Source organism: Crocodylus porosus, unplaced genomic scaffold (genome assembly GCF_001723895.1).
Source record: "Crocodylus porosus isolate Cpor-Errol unplaced genomic scaffold, CroPor_comp1, whole genome shotgun sequence".
In the NCBI taxonomy this organism is placed as follows: domain Eukaryota; kingdom Metazoa; phylum Chordata; order Crocodylia; family Crocodylidae; genus Crocodylus; species Crocodylus porosus.
In genome coordinates, this window is record NW_017728906.1 from 7,914,378 (window position 1) to 7,933,009 (window position 18,632).

The 18,632-nt window shown below is 40.0% G+C and overlaps 1 protein-coding gene and 1 long non-coding RNA gene across 8 annotated transcripts in view; one reads left to right on the forward strand and one right to left on the reverse strand.

Annotated features, from left to right (window-relative positions):
• Positions 1-18,632, reverse strand: part of LOC109305646 — a 473,981-nt gene that overhangs the window by 243,718 nt on the left and 211,631 nt on the right. The gene's annotated exons all lie outside the window — the stretch shown is intronic.
• The window catches only part of ABI3BP (ABI family member 3 binding protein), a 282,301-nt gene continuing 264,030 nt past the window's right edge, over positions 362-18,632 (forward strand). For all 7 annotated transcript variants that reach the window (XM_019528652.1, XM_019528653.1, XM_019528655.1 and 4 more), the window contains exon 1: positions 362-544. In XM_019528652.1, coding sequence (XP_019384197.1) covers positions 466-544 — 79 coding nt within the window. In that variant the 5' untranslated portion in view covers positions 362-465. The remainder of the gene's footprint in view (positions 545-18,632) is intronic.

The window sequence follows — 18,632 nt, forward strand, 5'->3', positions numbered from 1 at the left end:
TGAATCAGGAAAAATGATATTCCAAGTAATGTAGAATTAATTTTACATTGGTAATGTGGCTTCCATGCACAATACAGTCAAATAGCTTATGTCTCTGGCTGGTTTTCAGCTAATGGCATTTTGACATCTGCCTGAGTTGGGGCTTTTTGTTTGTTTGTTTTTCTTTTGCATGAAGTACTAGTCATTATAGACTGATTTTTGTTACCCTCTGAGATGGAAAGTCTCTATAACAACAACCAGAAGTCTGTTGCAGAGGGAGCCTGATAATATCTTTTTATGCTAGTTCTCTTTACTTTTTCAGTGGGAGGGTGTGATGTCATTCTGTCTCCTCCTACTCTGTAAACTTAGCTCCTGTCAAAGTTTTGCTGCCTCTGTCACAGAGAGAACAGTTCACTTAACTGCAGCAACAGTACCTTATGTGATACCCATCAGCATCATTCATTGTGCAAGTTTGGGTTTGTAACCATGATATCAAGATTGTTTTTTCTACTTTTCTGTGGACATGTTGCACTAAACCCGGGAAATGCTCAGAAATTGCCAAGAGGCAAGTAGCTATATGTGGTTTTTTGGCTCTTTATTTTTTATTTTTTTGGAAAATGCATGTGTTTTGCACTACAAATTTGTGTTCAGCATGTAAGGAAATACGATCTTAAAGATAAATGTAAATGGAGGTCAGCTTACAGGACAAAGTTAAGGTACAAGAGTTATTTAAAACTCTTAGACTTAGCAAAGACATAAACATTACCATTGCATCTTGTGAATACAGTAAGAACTGTCGTGCAAGAAAAGAAAACAGAACTAAATCTAATGCTTTTGGGGTGGTTTAGAAAGGCTGTGTAAGTTTGTAGTAGTAAGGCTTTCAAGGCAATGTGACAGAAGTACACCCTGAATTGCAGGCAGGGGATCTCAAATTTGTCTTGGGATAAGTGTTTCTGTGCTTCTCATCCTGAGTAGGATTAGAATTCACTTTTGCAAGTCAGTATGTTATCCCTGTTAAAGAAAACGGGGTTATTAAGAGTGAGTGCATTTGGAAGTGCTGTACTCCCAAATGAAAGGGTGTGTGTGTGGGGGCGGGGGGGACGACAAACAAAAAGAAACAAGTCATATAAATATTGTTTAAATATTCCCCTCTGCTGGACTTTGGAAGCAAGCTTTCAAAGTTGGAAGGGACCCTTTCGTTTCCTTGTTAATGTGATCTGCATAGAACTGGCATTTTTTAAGTATTTTATTACTGCAAGAAAAACGGCTATAGTGCAAAATTAAAATCATATTTCTGAATCTAGATTATGAAGCACTTTGTAGCACCTTGGTACTAACTCAGTGCTATACTCCACAACTGATCGTGTGCTGCACATACTGTTCTTGACTTGGTAGAAATGCCTGTGTAAGTTCACTCTGCTTTGTAGACTGCTGCAGTCAGCAAAGTGTAGAGGAAAAGCTGTAGCTTGGTTGCCTAGGGCAAAGGAAAGCCACAAAGCAGCATCTCTGAGGACATCCTAGATGTTTCCATGCTGTAGGTGAAGGGGGACCCAGAGGGAGTCCGGGGGTAGGGGGATAAAACACTGTTGTAGTATTTTGTCAAGCTATTCCTTCTGAAAATGGCTGGATTTTTGGAACTGCTTGTCCTTCTGGAATTTAACTGTGATTGTTACTACTATGCAATTTGCTGGATAAGAATAATAACAGCAGTGAAGTAATAAATGCATTGCAATCTCTAAGGGCTAATATAAGAGAATAACTCAATTCAAACAGAACTCAGTAAGAACCTTTTGGATAGGTTTACACCAAAGGCTTTATGTCCTTATGTGAAAACAAAAATGCCATTGACAAACATGGAGTGTATTATGCTTAAGGTTATGCAGGTGTTAACAAATACATACTGTCTACTTATGGAGGATGGAGCTATTTTAGTGCTCCAGCCATGCAGAAGGGGTTATTCGACTCTGTTCATTCCCATGGAAAAGAGTCATATTTGTTTTTAGCTATTAATTTCTGGCAAAGCAAGAAAACAGCTTTGCTTTTATTATGTTGTCATCACTCAAGATAATCTTCAAGACATGTTTTCTTCTCTTCTGAAGTATGATAATGTACACATTACAGTGTATTAAAGCAGGTGGAATCACCAGGTTTTTAATTAATTGACTTCTGAGAAGTTCTGCCTTTTTGCACACTGGAAACATCAGACAATTTTTTATCCTTGCTACTGTCATTTCAGCTGATTCTTTTCGTTGGGTTGGATTCACTGTCTATGGGTCCCTGGGTTATCTGGGAGTGTTCAAAGATTTATGCTTTTGCTACATCATTTTTGTTTGATTGCAAGGACAGAGAGGTGCCCGCTCCCCCATAAATGATTGTTATGGTTAGATTTTAAGCGTGTCTAAAATAAGGGTATGTCTGTGTATTGGGCTGGAGATCCCCGTCTTCTCACTAAAACATTCCACTGTCCTGTAAAGTGCACTGCATTAAAGCTTAAATGCAAATATTGCTCCTTCACAATTGCAAACAGCATAGTTAAGTGAGGGTCCAGAACTGCTCCTACTATACAAAGTACAGTGGAGTGAGTGTCATAATAGTCCCAGGGACAGACTGTGGCGAAATTCATTTTCTAGAAATGGAATAGTCTGTGACAGCTTTTCAATATACACTTTTTCATTTGTATTACTGCCTTGGAATCCCAGAGCACAAGTCTCCAGGAGGTGAAACTTACTGATCCCTGACCTTATGCAGTGGGATTTCCTTTCAATGGTACAAGGAGGAAAGAAAATCTTGCCTCCTGCAGCTGTAAGGGAAGGGAGCCAAGAAACCCTTTGAATGTCCATGACTTGCAGAGCCCCAAGAAAGGTGGTTGTATGCAAATGTGCCACTCGGAGTGCTGAAGCATGCCTGGCCCCTCTTCCAAGCAGTTCATGTGCTGTCACCTCCATAGGCAAACCTCTGACAGAAACGTTGATGGATGTCTGCAAAAAAAAAAGTTGCTATTACCAAGAGAATTGCCTTTACTAACAAAAAACCTGCTTTAATTGTTTTGTCTTTTACTGTTGGTGTAATGCTAGAGAAGTTCATCAGAAATGAAGTTAATTACGTGTAGAACCTGACATTAAAAGAAATTAAGGTAGCAGGCTCAAGGTTTCAAAAGTTGAGGAAATGACAGTGTTAAGGTTTCCTGTTCCACCTTAATTCTACCTGTGTACACTCATTCATTATAATCCTCTTGCTCACATAGGAATAGAAACCAATTTTCCCTGACTCCATTTCAAACTCAAGAGGGTTTGTCTTAAACCCAAGAGGTCTTCTTTTCTGTCTTAGCTTTTTATAATATTCGCTGTCAGTGTTATGAAAGTAATATGTGATCACATATTTAAGATTATAATTTGGTGCCCTGATGAATCTACATTAAAGTTTTATAAGCTCTGCCTTTTTAAAGGGACTGCAGGAAAGTTAGGTTAAAGCATGTTTTGCATTTTGCCATGAGTGCACTGCCATTCACAGCCATCCTTGTTGCCTGCAAGTTTCTGATTCATGTGCACGCTCCTGTGAAAACCCTCCGTTCTATGCCTACACATTTAACCAACCATCTCATGAGGAGCCAGTGAGGAGAGCATGGCACTGGGTTGAAGTGATCTTGGTAGCTTGTGTTGCTGAGTGTAGAGACTATATACCAAGCCAATTCTAGCTTGAAGTTTTGCCATTTCATGCATAAATACAACCATGCTGATGTCATGTTGTGCAACAAATCAGAAAGCCTTATAGCAGATCTAGAGACAGATAGCATAACCAGGTACAAAAGGAGACCAGATAAATTCATGGATGATACATCTAGTAATACCTGTTGAACAGAATGGCTGGAGATGTTTAGTTTAGCATCTCTAAACCAATGATGGTGGATACCAGGGAGGGTAATGACTAAGGGATAGGTAAGGACCTATGTAAATTGGGGCAAGACAAAGTGTTTTTTGTGGCCTGCTCATGCTGTACAAAGCTACATTCCTGGGCATTTTGTGGCAGCCCCAGCCCTCACTGCGGACTGGCTAAGAGGCTCCAGAGACCCTGTCCCTCACCATTGATTGGTGGAGACAGCTTTTGTTCATGTGGCCCCACCCCTTGCCACTGATTGGAAAAGAATTCCCAGTGGAGGAGGAGGAATGAGGGGGCAGCCACCATCTTGGTTGCTGCCCTACATGCCGCTCCACCACCTGATTCCTCCCCCCACACAGTGCTGTGAGGCCAGGGAGCAGCGGGTGTGAGCCAGCATTTTATTTTTAGTAAGTTTTAACTTTTGTCCAGGTGATTCCATGGGAAATAGCGGCAAACATAATTTTTTATGGCCATCACGGAAACCACCAGTTTTTGTGGTTTCCGCGAAAGCACAATTTAAGTAGGTCCCGACAGTGTAATGCTTTCCCTTGGTTGAATCCACCTCTGCCACTATCAGAGACAGGATTTTGGGCTATATGGACCATTGGTCTGACTCAGGATGTCATTTATGTCATGTTCTTAGGTTAAAAATTGAAACTAGAAGGTTTTTTAATTCAATATGATTTTGACTAATGCAGTTTATGTAACAATGTAAAGATTTGTATCCAATCTATTTTACTCTGTCCCTAAATTTTAAATCTAGTGTAGAATTTGTAATTGTTTGCAGAAATACTGAATGTTACATTTAGAAGCTGTCTGGGAAAGCTAGAGCTTTCAGGCATCTAAACAGGGGGTACCTAGTGCTCGATTATACCCAAAAATGTATGCACCACAGTTTAGAATAGGGGGATCAGTACACAACTGGGTATAAAAATGATCAGAAGTGAAGTTCTTGTTGATGCATGAAGTGTATAATTAAATCTCAAAGTTAACACCCCATGCAGATGAATAGCATGTTCCCATTCAGACAAATAGGTTATGGCTCCTAATTGGCTCCTAATTAGATTGCTTGTGGCCACACCCCTGGCCACTGATGGAAAAGAATTCCCCGTGGAGGAGGAGGAATGAGGGAGCAGCCACCATCTTGCTGCCCTACATGCCGCTCCCTCTCCAACTCTAGATGATGGAGCTTTTACTGCATTAATTGCTTGTGGTTCACATTCAAAGCATATGCATCATAATCACAAGGATTGAAAACTTATTTTTTAATGATAGCTTTGGATTAGTATTCTTTGTTATGTGGGGCTTCTGTGTATTATAGAGAAATGTGGAAACTATAAAATGTAAGATGAAACTTAAAATTTGATACGCTCTTAGCTATTGCAGTTCTTTTCATCTTCAAAAGTTTTTAAAATCATCAAATACATATAGCACTCATTTACATAATAGGAGTGATAATCAATGCATATTGCATTCATTTACATAGTAGGAGTGATAATCAACAGAAGAGGAAAGCTTGATTTATTGAAGGACTTACAAAGCAATTAGCATCTGAACAAGGGATAAAACTCTGTGAAGTCCCTGGCTCCCTGTCCTGCATTCAAACCACAGCTCACACACATCTTTTTAATATTAAACCCTCTCTGATTTATCTTTTATGAGCATTTTGGCCTTAAGTTTAAATTTTCTGTTGGACCATTCAGTCAAATTCAAAAACAGTTTCTCCATGATCTCATATTTTTCTCCTTAAGCTAAAATGCTGATGTGAGTATGTACCTCCCATCACAGTTAAACATCCATGTATCACTGCCATTTGTGAAATAATTGGTGAGATGGTATGAGGGTTTTGATTAAAAGAATCCATCTTATTAATGAGGAAAGAGGGGAATGGGAAATGTCTGGGGCTACCTGAATTAAATTAGGGAGACTGTACAATTTAGCTGGCTATATATGAAGAAAAATTTTTCTCTCTTCTGAAATGGAGACAGTATAGACTCTGTAAGGCCAGAAACAAGAGTGTGAGAAAAACACTTGTCACTGAAAAACAACTTAATAAATAGGATGAATCCAAGCCAAATGAGAAATTTATTTTGAAGGATCAAGATTAAACAAATCAGGATTTGGGAGACAAAGTTACAGGACGCAGACTACAAGAAAGGTATTCTTGCAAACCATGTTTCTTGGAGTCGTCTCTTAGGACCCAGTCCAAATGCTGTTGAAGTCAATGGGATTTGGAGCAGGTCCTCTATGTTCTTAAAAAAAGAAAATTCTTTTTAGTTTCAGTTTTTCAGAGGGATTTTCCGCCAACAGTACAGATGTTCATAGAACTCCATTCTCTGACCACTGACTGACTGACTCTGCCAAAATACTGTCTTCAGAGTGCTCTGATTAGCACTTCAAACTCCAGGGCAGGGGAATTCAGGTCAGTTTTTCCTTATCACTGCAGTTCCCAGAAGACTTTTCCAGCCAGTAAATTCTCAGCTGGCATTGGAGGACCAACAAATTTTTTTTGTTCTCCCCATTCCTTTCCTGTAATCTCACTTTTCTCTCTCTCCCTGTTTCCATGTATCCAGTGTTTTGTTTTGGTATGTCCAGGCTAAAATGACACTGAAGTTGATCTGTTTTATAAGCAGATGGCTTTATTAAATGACAACACCACAAAATTTACTTTGGTTTTACTGAGTTTCTGATTGAAGATTATTCTGCCTGATGCATTCCTAGGGTGTGGATGCTGGGGTGAAATTACACATTATACTTAGACTAAGTCTGTGGAATATAAGGAATGTTTAAGTTAGAGCATGCTGTGAACAGTCACATGTTGAGGGTTAATACCATTTCTTGCTTGCACAGCTCTGACTTGCCACTAGAGGGCTTGTGAGCAGGGGCATGACTAGGGCTAGAGACAGACATTCAAAATGCCTGAGCCTCAATTGATTCAATCTTTGCAGGTTAGTCTAACTTGGCTAGGCTGAACCAGTTTGTAACTGTATAGACATCCCCTCTGGATTGAAGAAATGCAGGCACATGCCTACAGTGACTCAGGATAGATTCTGGGGGGTGCTAGAGCAGCCCTCCCTTCCCTTCCACAATGCTGAGCTGGGAGGTGGGGCATGGCCAGGCCTCAGCAGGATGCTCCAATTAGGGAAGGGTTCCTCCCTCTTGTGAGCAGCCCAGCAGGGCGTTGATAAAACAGTGTTTATCAGCCCATTAAGAAAACAAAAGCCTCTCATTAGTTCAAGCTTTTCTTAAACCGCTTTTCCCAAGGAAGGGACAGGGACATTACCAGCTGACCTGTTAATGAGCTCTAAAAAGCCCTAAGTGGACACTGTCCTTTCTGCCTTTGTTCTGTGTTCCTTACGCAGACACCAATCAGCATTTTCTAGCATACCACATGATGGCTATGGTCCTTGCTATGGGAGAGGGGAGGGAGTAGGGAGCAGGGGGGGTAGGTGTGGGGAGGAAGGAGGCAGGAGGAAGCCAGGCAGACCCTGCTGTGCCTGCTGTCTCTGCCAGAGCTCCAGCCAGGGAGCAGAGGGGAGAGTCCTGCCCAGAGCTGCAAAGCATCTGGGATGCTGAGGGACTCTGGTTTAAGTTAAACTAATACGGGGTCTGGGACAGACATTGCATAAACCAGTTTGACCCAAATCAGTTAAGTCAGATACTATATGCAACCAGGTTTATCTCAAACCAGTTTCAGCTATTTTCAGACTGGTTTATGTGCACAGAGTCTGTTCTGTTACAGGTGTAAACCAGTTTCTGATCACTTAAACCAGTTTATGTGTAATGTCTGTCTCTAGCTTAGGAGCCAGAACACCTGGGCTCTGTTCCCATTCTGTGGTAGCTGGGGAGGTTGGGAGTGGTGCTTCCTGAAATGCTGGAGGATGACAAATTGCTCATTTTCTCTCTGTGGAGCAAACTGAAGTTACCCTAACACAGGCTAGGTAGCATGGCCTGGAGCTAACCATTGCATAAAGTGCATAGCTTTGAGAGACTCAGAGGTCAGTTAGCGCAAACTGATGAGCTTTAACCTGTGGATGCTCATGTCTGAAGTGCCCTTAGTATAGTCTAAGTGTAATGTGTAAGTTCACACACAGTCATTTGGGGCAGATTCTGGCTAGCCTTTGTTTTATGGAAAAACTCAAGATAGCCTATTTTAGCCCCTCTATAAAGCTACCTGTGGAGGAACAAGGCAAGATACAGGCTCCATGCTGGTTTACAGAGCTGGTGGCATAACCTGGTTCATGGGTTTGTAGAGGTGAATCCATGTTCCAGAACACAGTGGTGCTATGACTAGTGTTGTCAGAAGCACAGATTTGACGAGAAAATGATAATGGCATTGCAGCAAATAGAGGTAGATGAGTATCACTGTTTGTAAACAGGGAGTTTTTGCTGCCTCTTCAGATACTATTTATATAAAGTGTACTTGTCAGTATGGGAGTGTGACTATGTGTTTACAGTATACTTCCAAACTCCTTATCATTCATCTTTTTCAAAAAGCATGAGGTAGTTTTTACCCTCTCCTAAACTTGTGAGCCATGCTACATTATGTAATACATGTTCACAATCAAAGGTTTAACCTCAGCATGTGCTTTCATTTATTCCTGTCAAGCACCTAAAGCAGTCATGATTTATAACTGTGTCTTTTGCCGTTGTTGTAACACAATGGCCAAATACTAATCCTGAGGCTATTGTGGGGCCCCTCACAACATTCCTTTGATAGTCACAGTGTAATAGGCCAGAAATTATAAAGCAGAAAAAAATCCCAACCCTTTTGAAAGCTGTTTGAAGAAATAATGAAAATGGCAAACTAAAGTTATGCATAAAGAGGGACAGCATTAAATGGTTTACTGGTTACTTTTCCCATAGCTTACAAAAATACATCCAGGAGACTATTTTTTAAACTATACAGATTTAAAACTTTTTTTTAAAGCTATAAAAAAAAGAACAGGCTATTTGGACTAAGGCATTTGCCTTCATTTTTTTTTAGAATGGCTGGAAAGGAAATTGTTATGCAAAATGAACTTGTGTTAAATAGTTCTCATGTGTTAATACTCGAGAAGTGGCACTATGGATCGGTCAGAAATCCCAGAAGGATCCTTCCTTTTGAATAACCATCTTGCTAAGAATTTGCATTAAGCAAAATACTTCGTGTCAAAATTGGCTCCTGCTCTATTCTTTTCTGCAAAACACAAAAATAACCAAAGAGAGCTTGTACAATGTAATGGTTCATTTACCAAAACTAATTTAATCAGCTGTCAAGTATAGCCAAAACTACGGTATATGTATTTAAAAAACCCCACACAAAACAGGAGTGACTTTACAAGGTCACAGAGTCTGAAATTCCAACATCCTGTTCTTATGTTAATATATGTCCCTGCAATCTGATCTATAGGTCAGATTTCATAGTACCTTAGTATCTTTAAAATGATCTTGGTATTATGTTTTATTTAGATTTCCCACCTGCCTTTGTTAATTTTCATGTTCTCAAATACTATTCTCTGTGTTGTGTTATTTAATCCTCGGTCACCTCACTTTACCATGTCTCTTTGTGGTGCCTCCATACAGTGTAATCATTGACAACATGTCTATCTAGTGTCTAGCACACGGTTGTGATCAGTGTAGCATGGGGCTATTTTAATATGTTGCAAATGCTGTGTTCATGAAAAATGACTAAGAACAGAGTAATGAGTCAGACTATGTGGATAAGGGTTGAGCCAACTTCTACAGCACAGATGTCCAAAAGTTGTACCTATTGTTGATTTTCAGTACTTGGGCTAAATTTGCCCTGTGTCTTTCCAGCTGACAAAAGCAGCTGCTCTAGCCAGTCTGAGATGGTGTTATGATATGCAAAAATACCCATAGTGTAAAGCCTCAAACTCATTTTCACCAATGAAGGGCTAAATCAGAACTTTATTTTCAGTCACCAGAATCACATGCACTTGTCCCTAATCCATCATATTTGACAACTGATTTGGCAAAAATTTGCAACAAGGGATGTATTATGTAGGGATGTGTACGGTAAGGAGAAGGCCCCCAAGACACCTTCATTCATCCTGTTTCCAGTGCCCATGGAGAATTGAGGAAACGTACCTCAGCTGAGACTGTTTAAAGGTACTGATTTTACTAAACAGGGGTCGTGGAGAGCAGGAAGAGGAACGTTTCCTGTGTCTGTTTAAAGAACAGTGGAGCTGGTACCTAAGTAATGAGAACTGTTCCTACATAACAGTTTTGGCTGAGTAAGGTGCAGGGTCTTGTAGGTCCTACTGAAGTCTTGATCTTAGCTGTTCCTTTCCCTGAACTCTCCTCTCACCAAAAAGTAGTGCTAATAGCTTTCAGCCAAGACTTACCATCTCATTTTTAAATACTGTTACCTCTTTGCTGAACTCTGTTTTGACATACCAAAAGATATACACCAATCCTTTTTACTTTGAACAAAGATGGCAGAATCTTAGAACTGTACAGAAGTAGTTCATCAGGGTAAAATCCTGCTGCATTATCCTCCTGTGTTTTTGGTCTTAGTAGAATAATGGAATGGTATGATGTGTTCTAGTCTAATTATTTTATAGCTCAGCTACTAGGGCAATAACTAGATGCATCTATGAATCAACATATGGTACACAAAATACTGGTATATTCAATGGGATTAAACTGTGTCTGTAGGTATATTTTTGTATTTCATATATTTTCAGGTTTTGACAGTATCCCTGAAACATACTTAAGAACAGCTTGATTCAGAAAAAAAAGCAAAGTCATAGCAGTCTTCCCTATGCCCTTTCAGCAATTATAACATAGCTTTGCAGGTCTATAAATGGCAACAGTTTCAAATAGAACTCTATTTGAGTTCACACAATTCATACTTTAGGCCCTTCTCCAAGTTTAGAGGTTTGGCAATAGATCTGGGATAACATTTTTGTTGTTGTTTTTGAACTTGTCCAAGGAAAAATGTTTCTTCTTTGTCAAATGCTTGCCTTCGGGTTTATGTGCTTTTTTCAAATTAATTTTCCTTTCTGTGATGTTTAAATTTGGAAACTTTTTTTAACAGCAGAAAATTGGGGATGATTCAAATGCATGAGTATGTAACCCTGAAATTTCTTAGGGAGTCATTTGCTCTTTTTGAAACAATCATATGTCTTCTGGCAGGATTGATTCATTTATCACCACAATTCAAGCCAATGCATGAAGAAGATGTGAACATGCAAAAAAAGATATCTACGATATCAAATCTTGTCATCACTTACTATGTTATTTTTTTATCTGAACACATGTATATAGTATGCATCAAAACATATGCTTATAATTGATGCACAGTGGCCATTAGGAAGGCTAGTGAAGAAGCATGAGTTGTGATTTCTTCAGTATACAGTTTTCAGCTTTTTCTCTTGTTTGACAACCAAAGTGTAATTAAGTACATTAGCCAATGTCTGGGAGAGGCTGAATCATGAATGAAGCTGAGTGGGCAATCTAGAAGAGACTATAGGGTAGCCGTGGGAAGTTGGAGGTACTGCCTGGATGATAAAGTAGAGATATTGATTTGAGTTTTGTAGTTGTTTCATAGCTATCATGCAAGTTTGCAGCTGGAAAGGTATGCCCTAATGAGTTAATTTGCCACTGACTTCTGCTGAGCTTGACAATTAATATGAGGCAAAATCAAAATCTTCAAACTGAATTATTTTTAATTTGGTGTGAAGGATTTTCCCCATCCCACTTGAAAAGTTCCACCAAAATAGAAAAGTTTTAATGTCGTTGTTTTGAAAACCATGCAAAATAAATCATTATAGCAGGCCTGATTCTTCAGTCCCTTATGGAACATCCTACCCCATTGAAGTCAGTTGGATTATTTGCACAAGTAATGTTTTGTAGGATTCGCTGTTAATTTGGCCATCTCTGTGTATATGTCTTAATCTTTGGGCCAGAGTTTGCAACACTTGCTTAGGTAATTTTTCTCAGTAAAGTCCAGGGGACTATTTATTTTTTAGATTTATGTGTTGATTTTTCCAAAAAAAAGCTAAGGACTGACGTAGTATTAGTACTGATTATGTGATCCTCTGCTTGTAATTTATTTAACTGTAAATGTGCCCCTATCCCCTAGATTTTTCTAAGAAATCTCAATAGTGATATGGTCACATGATGGGCTGTACAAGCAAGTACCCCCTTGGTTGTGCACAATGAATGCACAGGAACCAGCACTGTATATATCCTTTTTACAAGAGATCTGTTTCTCCTTCTGTTACTGCTTCAGAGCATTGACAAAACAGCCAAAAGTATTTCATGGGGAAGAAATATTGTGTGCATGTCATTTATGGTATTAATGGTAAAAACCAACAGAAACTCAAGCAGCCCAAAGGGAACAAGTGCCTGTGTCCAGCATCAGTCAGGGGAGCTTGGACAGCCTGCCTATGTTTCCTTATGTCCAGAGTTATCCATGTTCTGTTGCACTTGCTCCATTTAATGTAATTTAACATTTCAGGGTCCTGTCAAATTAAAATGACATAGAGAAACAAGCAAGGAAGAAAGTACTGAGAGCATATCAACATGAAGCAATATGTATACAATGTACTTCTAAACCAGAGGCTGTTCTTTGGGATGTACTGTACCTTGGATTACAAAATCACTGATGGCAGAGGCATGACTTTCTGCATACCATAAATATTTCACATTGGTTCAACAAATATGTTGTGCAGAGGAACCCTGAACATAATGCAATCAAAATGTTATCCATACTCATTACAGAAGATGTTTATCATATGGAAGTGTTAAGCAGAACACACATGTTTTAGACAAGAAAAGACATTATTAAGCATTCTGACCAGATATAACTTCTGATTTGAAACTCTTCAAAGTAGGATAGGTTTTGAGTTACTGTCCTGTTCAATGGGTGTGATATGGCTTTTTAAAGGGATACTTAAATTATGTAGATTAGGTTAGGAAAGATGAGAGAGAGAACAAGAGGTGTAATAGTAAATCAAGGAATAGAAGTGACTTGATTATTTTAAAGATGAAAAGTAAGGAGATTACTTTGAGATTCAAATACTCCCCTCCAGTCTTTGTGATGCAAACATAGCCATGTGTTGCTAGAATATGAGAATTAGAAAATGGAATTGACCAGCCTAGTTTCATTGTTAATATTTTGCATCATGCTTTATTTCAGGCAAAGAGCAGGAATAATAAAATGTTAGCTCCTTTAACAATACTTATCATGCTGGGTGTAGTAATGAAGAGTGGGTAAAGATTCATGGTTTATATGTGCAAGATGCAGTCATGCAATCTTATTAAGCAGCAATCCAATTTACAACAAAATCAATAAAATAAAAAAAATATATATATTTGGAAGGCTTGATGGTACAGCTCTTGCAAGTGATTCCTATTGAATAACATTAAGTTCCTGCTGAGGAACAATATTATCTTTCCTGTTTGATATTAAGACTCTAGTACTACATGCAAAATACATTCAGCTGAAGAAGGCAAAGGCTCCATAGACCGATTCTGCCCTCCAGAGGGAATGAAGGCAGAGGAGACTGGCCAGGTACAAATATTACACCTACACAGGTATAAGTGATCGCAGACTGGTCTACACATGTAACAGAACAGAAGTTCAGCACACATAGGCTGGTTTAAAAATGGCAGAACCCAGTTTAAGATATGCTGATGCAGTATCAGACTTAAGCAGTTTAGCTTAGACTTGTGCCCTCTTTAGCCAGGTGATCCCTGTAGTGAGGGAACTTCAGAACCAAATGGAGAAGTTCTAGGGGATCAGTGTTCCTGGCTGGGGCAAGCTGCTGTCACCAGATGTGCAGGCACTAGTAAAGCAGCTGAAGGAGGGCATCAAAAAATGGCTGGATCCGTTGCAGTCCAGTGCAGTCCACATGCTGGTGGGCATGTGTAACCTGAGGGTGAATGGGAGCGTCTGCAGCAGCAAAACCCTCAAGCACTGGATGGAGATGCTGGTGAACAGAGTCAGGGAGGCAGAAGGGCAGAGGCAGGGGGATGTGGAAGAGGTGGATCCACTTTCCCGTGCCAGCACTCCAAGCGTGAGCCAATTTCTTTCACCACAGCTGCTGCCAATGTGGGCCAAGAGCATGGCTTCAATGTTGGGGTTCAGAGGCACCAGACCTCACCATCAGGCAGGTAGCATGGAGGCCTCAGTGGGTATCTATCTCACCGAGGACATGGAGACGCTGCACTGCAACCCCTTGGCCTATTGGGCAACCTGCAGCCAGGTGTGGCAGGATCTGGCCATGGTTGTCCAGGAACACTGTCCTGTCCACCAACCAGTGTTCAAAGCGAGAGGGTGTTCAGCATTGCTGGGGATGTTGTGACACCCTACCACAGCAACTTGGATCCTGGTTTGGTGGAGCAGCTGGTGTTTTTGAAGGTGAACCTCCCACTGCTGGGGTTCCTCAAGCTCCACGTGCGGAAAGAGTGAGTGCCACCCTCTTCACTCCACTCCTATTTGCTTTTTTAATTTGCTTTCAGAATCTTGAGGTGCACTTTCACAGAAACCCCTGCACAAGGGGCTACCATCCCTGCTGCATTCATCCTGCTCTGCCTTAACACACACAAGTGATACAAGTTTTGCTTTCAACAGTTTGAGGTGCACTTTCATAGAAACTCCTGCTCCTATCTCCTTGAAACTTGGCAGGCTTCATGCCCTCAGAAGGGGCTACTATCACTGCTGTTTTCATCCAAATATGCAAAAAAATGGCAAAGTTATAGGTATTTTAGTGATTCAACATTATAGTCTATGGCCAAGTCTCCGAATCAGCCAAATTGAATCGGGATAGTCCCGATAATCACTGTCCCTCTGAATCAGCTGAATCCAAAGTGAATACTTGCTGCTTCACACAAGTCTATAAAATATGTGTTCTGTTCACTACCAACCTAACCTAGGATGCTTAGAGTCAAGTGTGAAACTTAGATCGCTTCTGTCTTGGGCTTTTTGAACTTCTGTGCATGTTAACATGCGTACTCCCAGCCCCAACTCCAAATCAACATAATTCCTGCTGTGATGAAGCTTATGTTTTCTCTCTGGAATTATATCTTTAAGCCAGTAATGCTAGAACTTTACTCCTAAACTCCCACACAGACTTGCTAAGAAGGGTAAGAAAAAAATATATGTATGTTATGATTATCTTCACAATGCTTCAATAACTTATTTCACCTATACATTTTTTCATATGTTCCTTCTTGTAATCCATACAGTATAGATTTTAACCTGATAGCACATTTTGGATTTCTTCTCAAAATCTATCTATGACATTACCTCCAAAATACAGTCAGTTGATTCTTTCTTCAGTCACTTTGAGAACTGTAGAATCTGTACCATGAACTCTGAAAGGTCAGCAAGAGTGCAGAAAAGCACAGAAAGAAGGCTAAGGAGGTCACATGTTATGGTTTTAAGCCTGCTACCTTTGTAAGAGGCCATATCATCATAATTTGGGGGTTCATCTCATCTCATAATGCAAGATGAGATACATTTTTCCAGCTAGGAAAACTATATGCTGCCAGAGCCAACACTTATAGGACTTAGCTGGATCCAACTTATATAATGGACATGTGTGAGAGTGTTCAATTTTGTTAGAGACCAGGAGCTTAAGTTAAATCACTTTATTATGGAAGCTGTCTTGGAAATGTTGAGCAAAGGGGAGAAGAAGGGAAAATATCCTTACCAGTGATTAGTCCTCAAGCTCATCTAGGATAACATATTGGGACTTTCTTTTTCTCTCTTTTCCCAATCTGTACAACTTTCTAGATTGGAGGGAAATAAATGGCTTCACTGACAGTCCCCAGGTTTTGGTTATAACGTTCAGTTAATTCATAATAGCATTTTAACCACGGATTGTTTTTAATATCTTATATACTTAATAAGGAAAGTTCAATTATTGTACGTCAGGAACTGTTCTTATTGAGTTCAACCAGAATGCTTTACCCCTCAGTATGACATAAGCACTTTTCCTTATATTTCGGAGAGTTAATTGCTTTATCAGCTGGTTAGTGCCTTAAATAGGGAATCCATTCTAATGCTACAGTACAGTATATTGCAAACAACAATGCCAAATATATTTCTAAATCTATTAATCTTTGCACTATTCTGTATTATGTCTTGAATGTTAAAAAGAGCATCTGAATGGAGAATTCAGATACTCAGATTTATCATAGGGTGGTTGTATTGTTGGAAAAATCATCATAACTTCAGATGAGGAATAATTGCATCTATCTAATCTGAAATAACCTATAGTATTTCTAAGGTGCCTGTCATCTTCAAGATTTGGATATTGGGCAAGTGGTTGTGATCCAGACTCTTTCCAAACAGATGCATTTTGGTAATGCAGAATGACAAAAAAATTCAGAAGTATATTGTACTAGCTATGGAACTTGCTGCATCTTTTGTCCCTGTTCTGGACTCTGGCAAAACCAAGCCAGCAGCTGTTGGTGCTGCTGTCAAGAGGCCTGGGACAAGGGTTGTGGAAGGGAGCCCCCTTTGCATCATGAGCCAAGTTTGGCTCTCCTCAGTACCACAGCTGGGGCAGCTGGGGGGTGGTACCAGGCAGTGTGGCTCCGTTCCACCCTGCCCCGCACCCCTCTCTCTCCCGCTCCACCAAGCACAGCTCAGTTGGCATCTGCATACTGCTCCCTTCCCCCCACCTCTCCCCCACTGACAATCCCAGAGCTGGCAGAGGGGGGTAAGGCTGGGGAGAGCCTCTTCAGAGGCTGCTGGAGCACCCCCCAGTCCCTGCTGGCTAGGGCCAGTGGAGGCAGGCTTGAGCTCCCCGACCCAACAGGCAAAAGTCTGTTGTGTTTGGTGTGTGTGTGTGGGGGGGGGTTCTAACTCATCATACTTTGTGTAAATCACCATGGGTTAGAGCACAGCCCCTCAGTGTCTGCAGGCACTGTCTTAATGGTCATTTAGTGATAATTATAAAAAGGGATAAGTCTGTTTTTAATAGTTGCCTTTCTCTGGGATTCTAAATTCCCCTCTTGGACAGGGTTAAGCCAAAATGTTGGTATAGAAACCACCATGACATTAACTGGTCAGGGTAAAATGATAATAATAATTAAAGAGTATTACTAGATTTTTCCCTCTCTGCAAAATAATATCTAAAAAAAGATACTTCAGAGTTGCCCATGAACCATCATTAGTGCTTTTGCTCTCAATCAAGTATTTAAATACAGTGGTGGTACAAACTTCTCAGTCAATGGTCCTGGGTATTAGAGATTCTAGTAGTTTACTTATCAATCTTGGTCTGTCACAGTATTTATAATTTACCTCATTTCACATGTAAGCATTTGTGAAGCATTTAAGTTTATAGTTAGTTGCAGATTGCACAGTTACATTTCTTGTAAAGGATACTGTGATTTCCCAAGCTTTCTTATGCCACTAGATCTGATGGAGGTATCATGGAGTGCATATACATGTACTACATCGACTTAAAATAAGGTGACTTAACTAAGTGGCAGTCATCTTGTGAGCTAAGTCAACTTAACTAATGTGACTTTAGAAAATCTGGGAAATCATCTTCAGCTAACCTACTCCAAAAGGCAATGATTTTAACAGGACATACTTAGTTAAGCTCCTAAGACTTACCTGGCTACTATGCAGCAGACCCTTGGAGGTGTATTATCTTGTGCCTCATTTAAGTCGATTCTGCTCCACATACATGTGTACACTCTGACAGTTAAGTTGACATAAAAAAAAGTTAAATCAGCTTAACTGTCAGAAAGGTAGTATGTGTGTATGCACCCATGATGGCTTTGTGGGAATCCTGAAGCTGAAATGTTAGAAACAGCAGTCAGGAGTTTTGGTAGCATATGGGTTTTAACCCCTCTCATATAAGCTGTGGTATAGCACTGGAGAAAAAGCTGTTTGGCTTCAGGGGGTACAGGTAAGCAGTATTTAAAACATAATTGCACTGACCAGTGTTCATGGCCAAGGGCTGGGTTTTTAATTGAAGTCCTTGTCTTCATTGTTAAAGTTGGTGCTTTTTTGTTTTGTTTTGTTTTAACCTCAGGGTGACCAGTGCCCATCATGGTGAGGTAAAAACATGACAAAGACAACCTAAGCAGGGGCAGTGGACTGGCTTTAGCCAGTAAAAGTATGTTTGTCCTCATTGTGGGTGGGGGGGAGGGGGGTATTGTTATTTTGGATAAATTAGAATGGATTATTCTGAGGTAAAAATGCATCGTTTCATCAGCAGAAACGAGACCAAAGAGCGGTTTGGCTCTCATCAGCTGAACAGAGAAAAGAGACATCTGATGCATAGAAAGAAGCTTCTAACGTGGAGGTAGTGCTGAGATTTGCAGGTTAGATTAATTTTTAGGAGGGGGTGAAATGTATGGGGGCCAAGCTGACCCTGGTATAGCAATTTACCAAGGCACCAAAGGTTTCTTAAGCAGTGTTAGGTATGAAAATATTTGTATGGGCAACTTTGTACTGATGTTTACTTTACCCTTGGCAAGAAACTTGGATTGAGGGGAAGGAAATGGAAACTGAGTTAGTTGTGAAGAACAGGTAGTTTCCAAGCAACATTTAGCTTATTGAAATGCTGCATTTAAATTGTGATACTGCTAGTACTGCGATAAGCAAGAAAAATACAGATTATTTCCATGGGAGTATTCAGTGAAAACCACAGTTTCTGTGCTAAGATATATTTTCTTATAACTGCTTCAAATGGGTTTCCTTTTTACTTGAATCTAGAGACACCTTGGTCAACTGCGAATAGAAAGCACTTTTTCCCACTACAATTCGATTATTGCACATTTATTTTATATTCATGCATCAT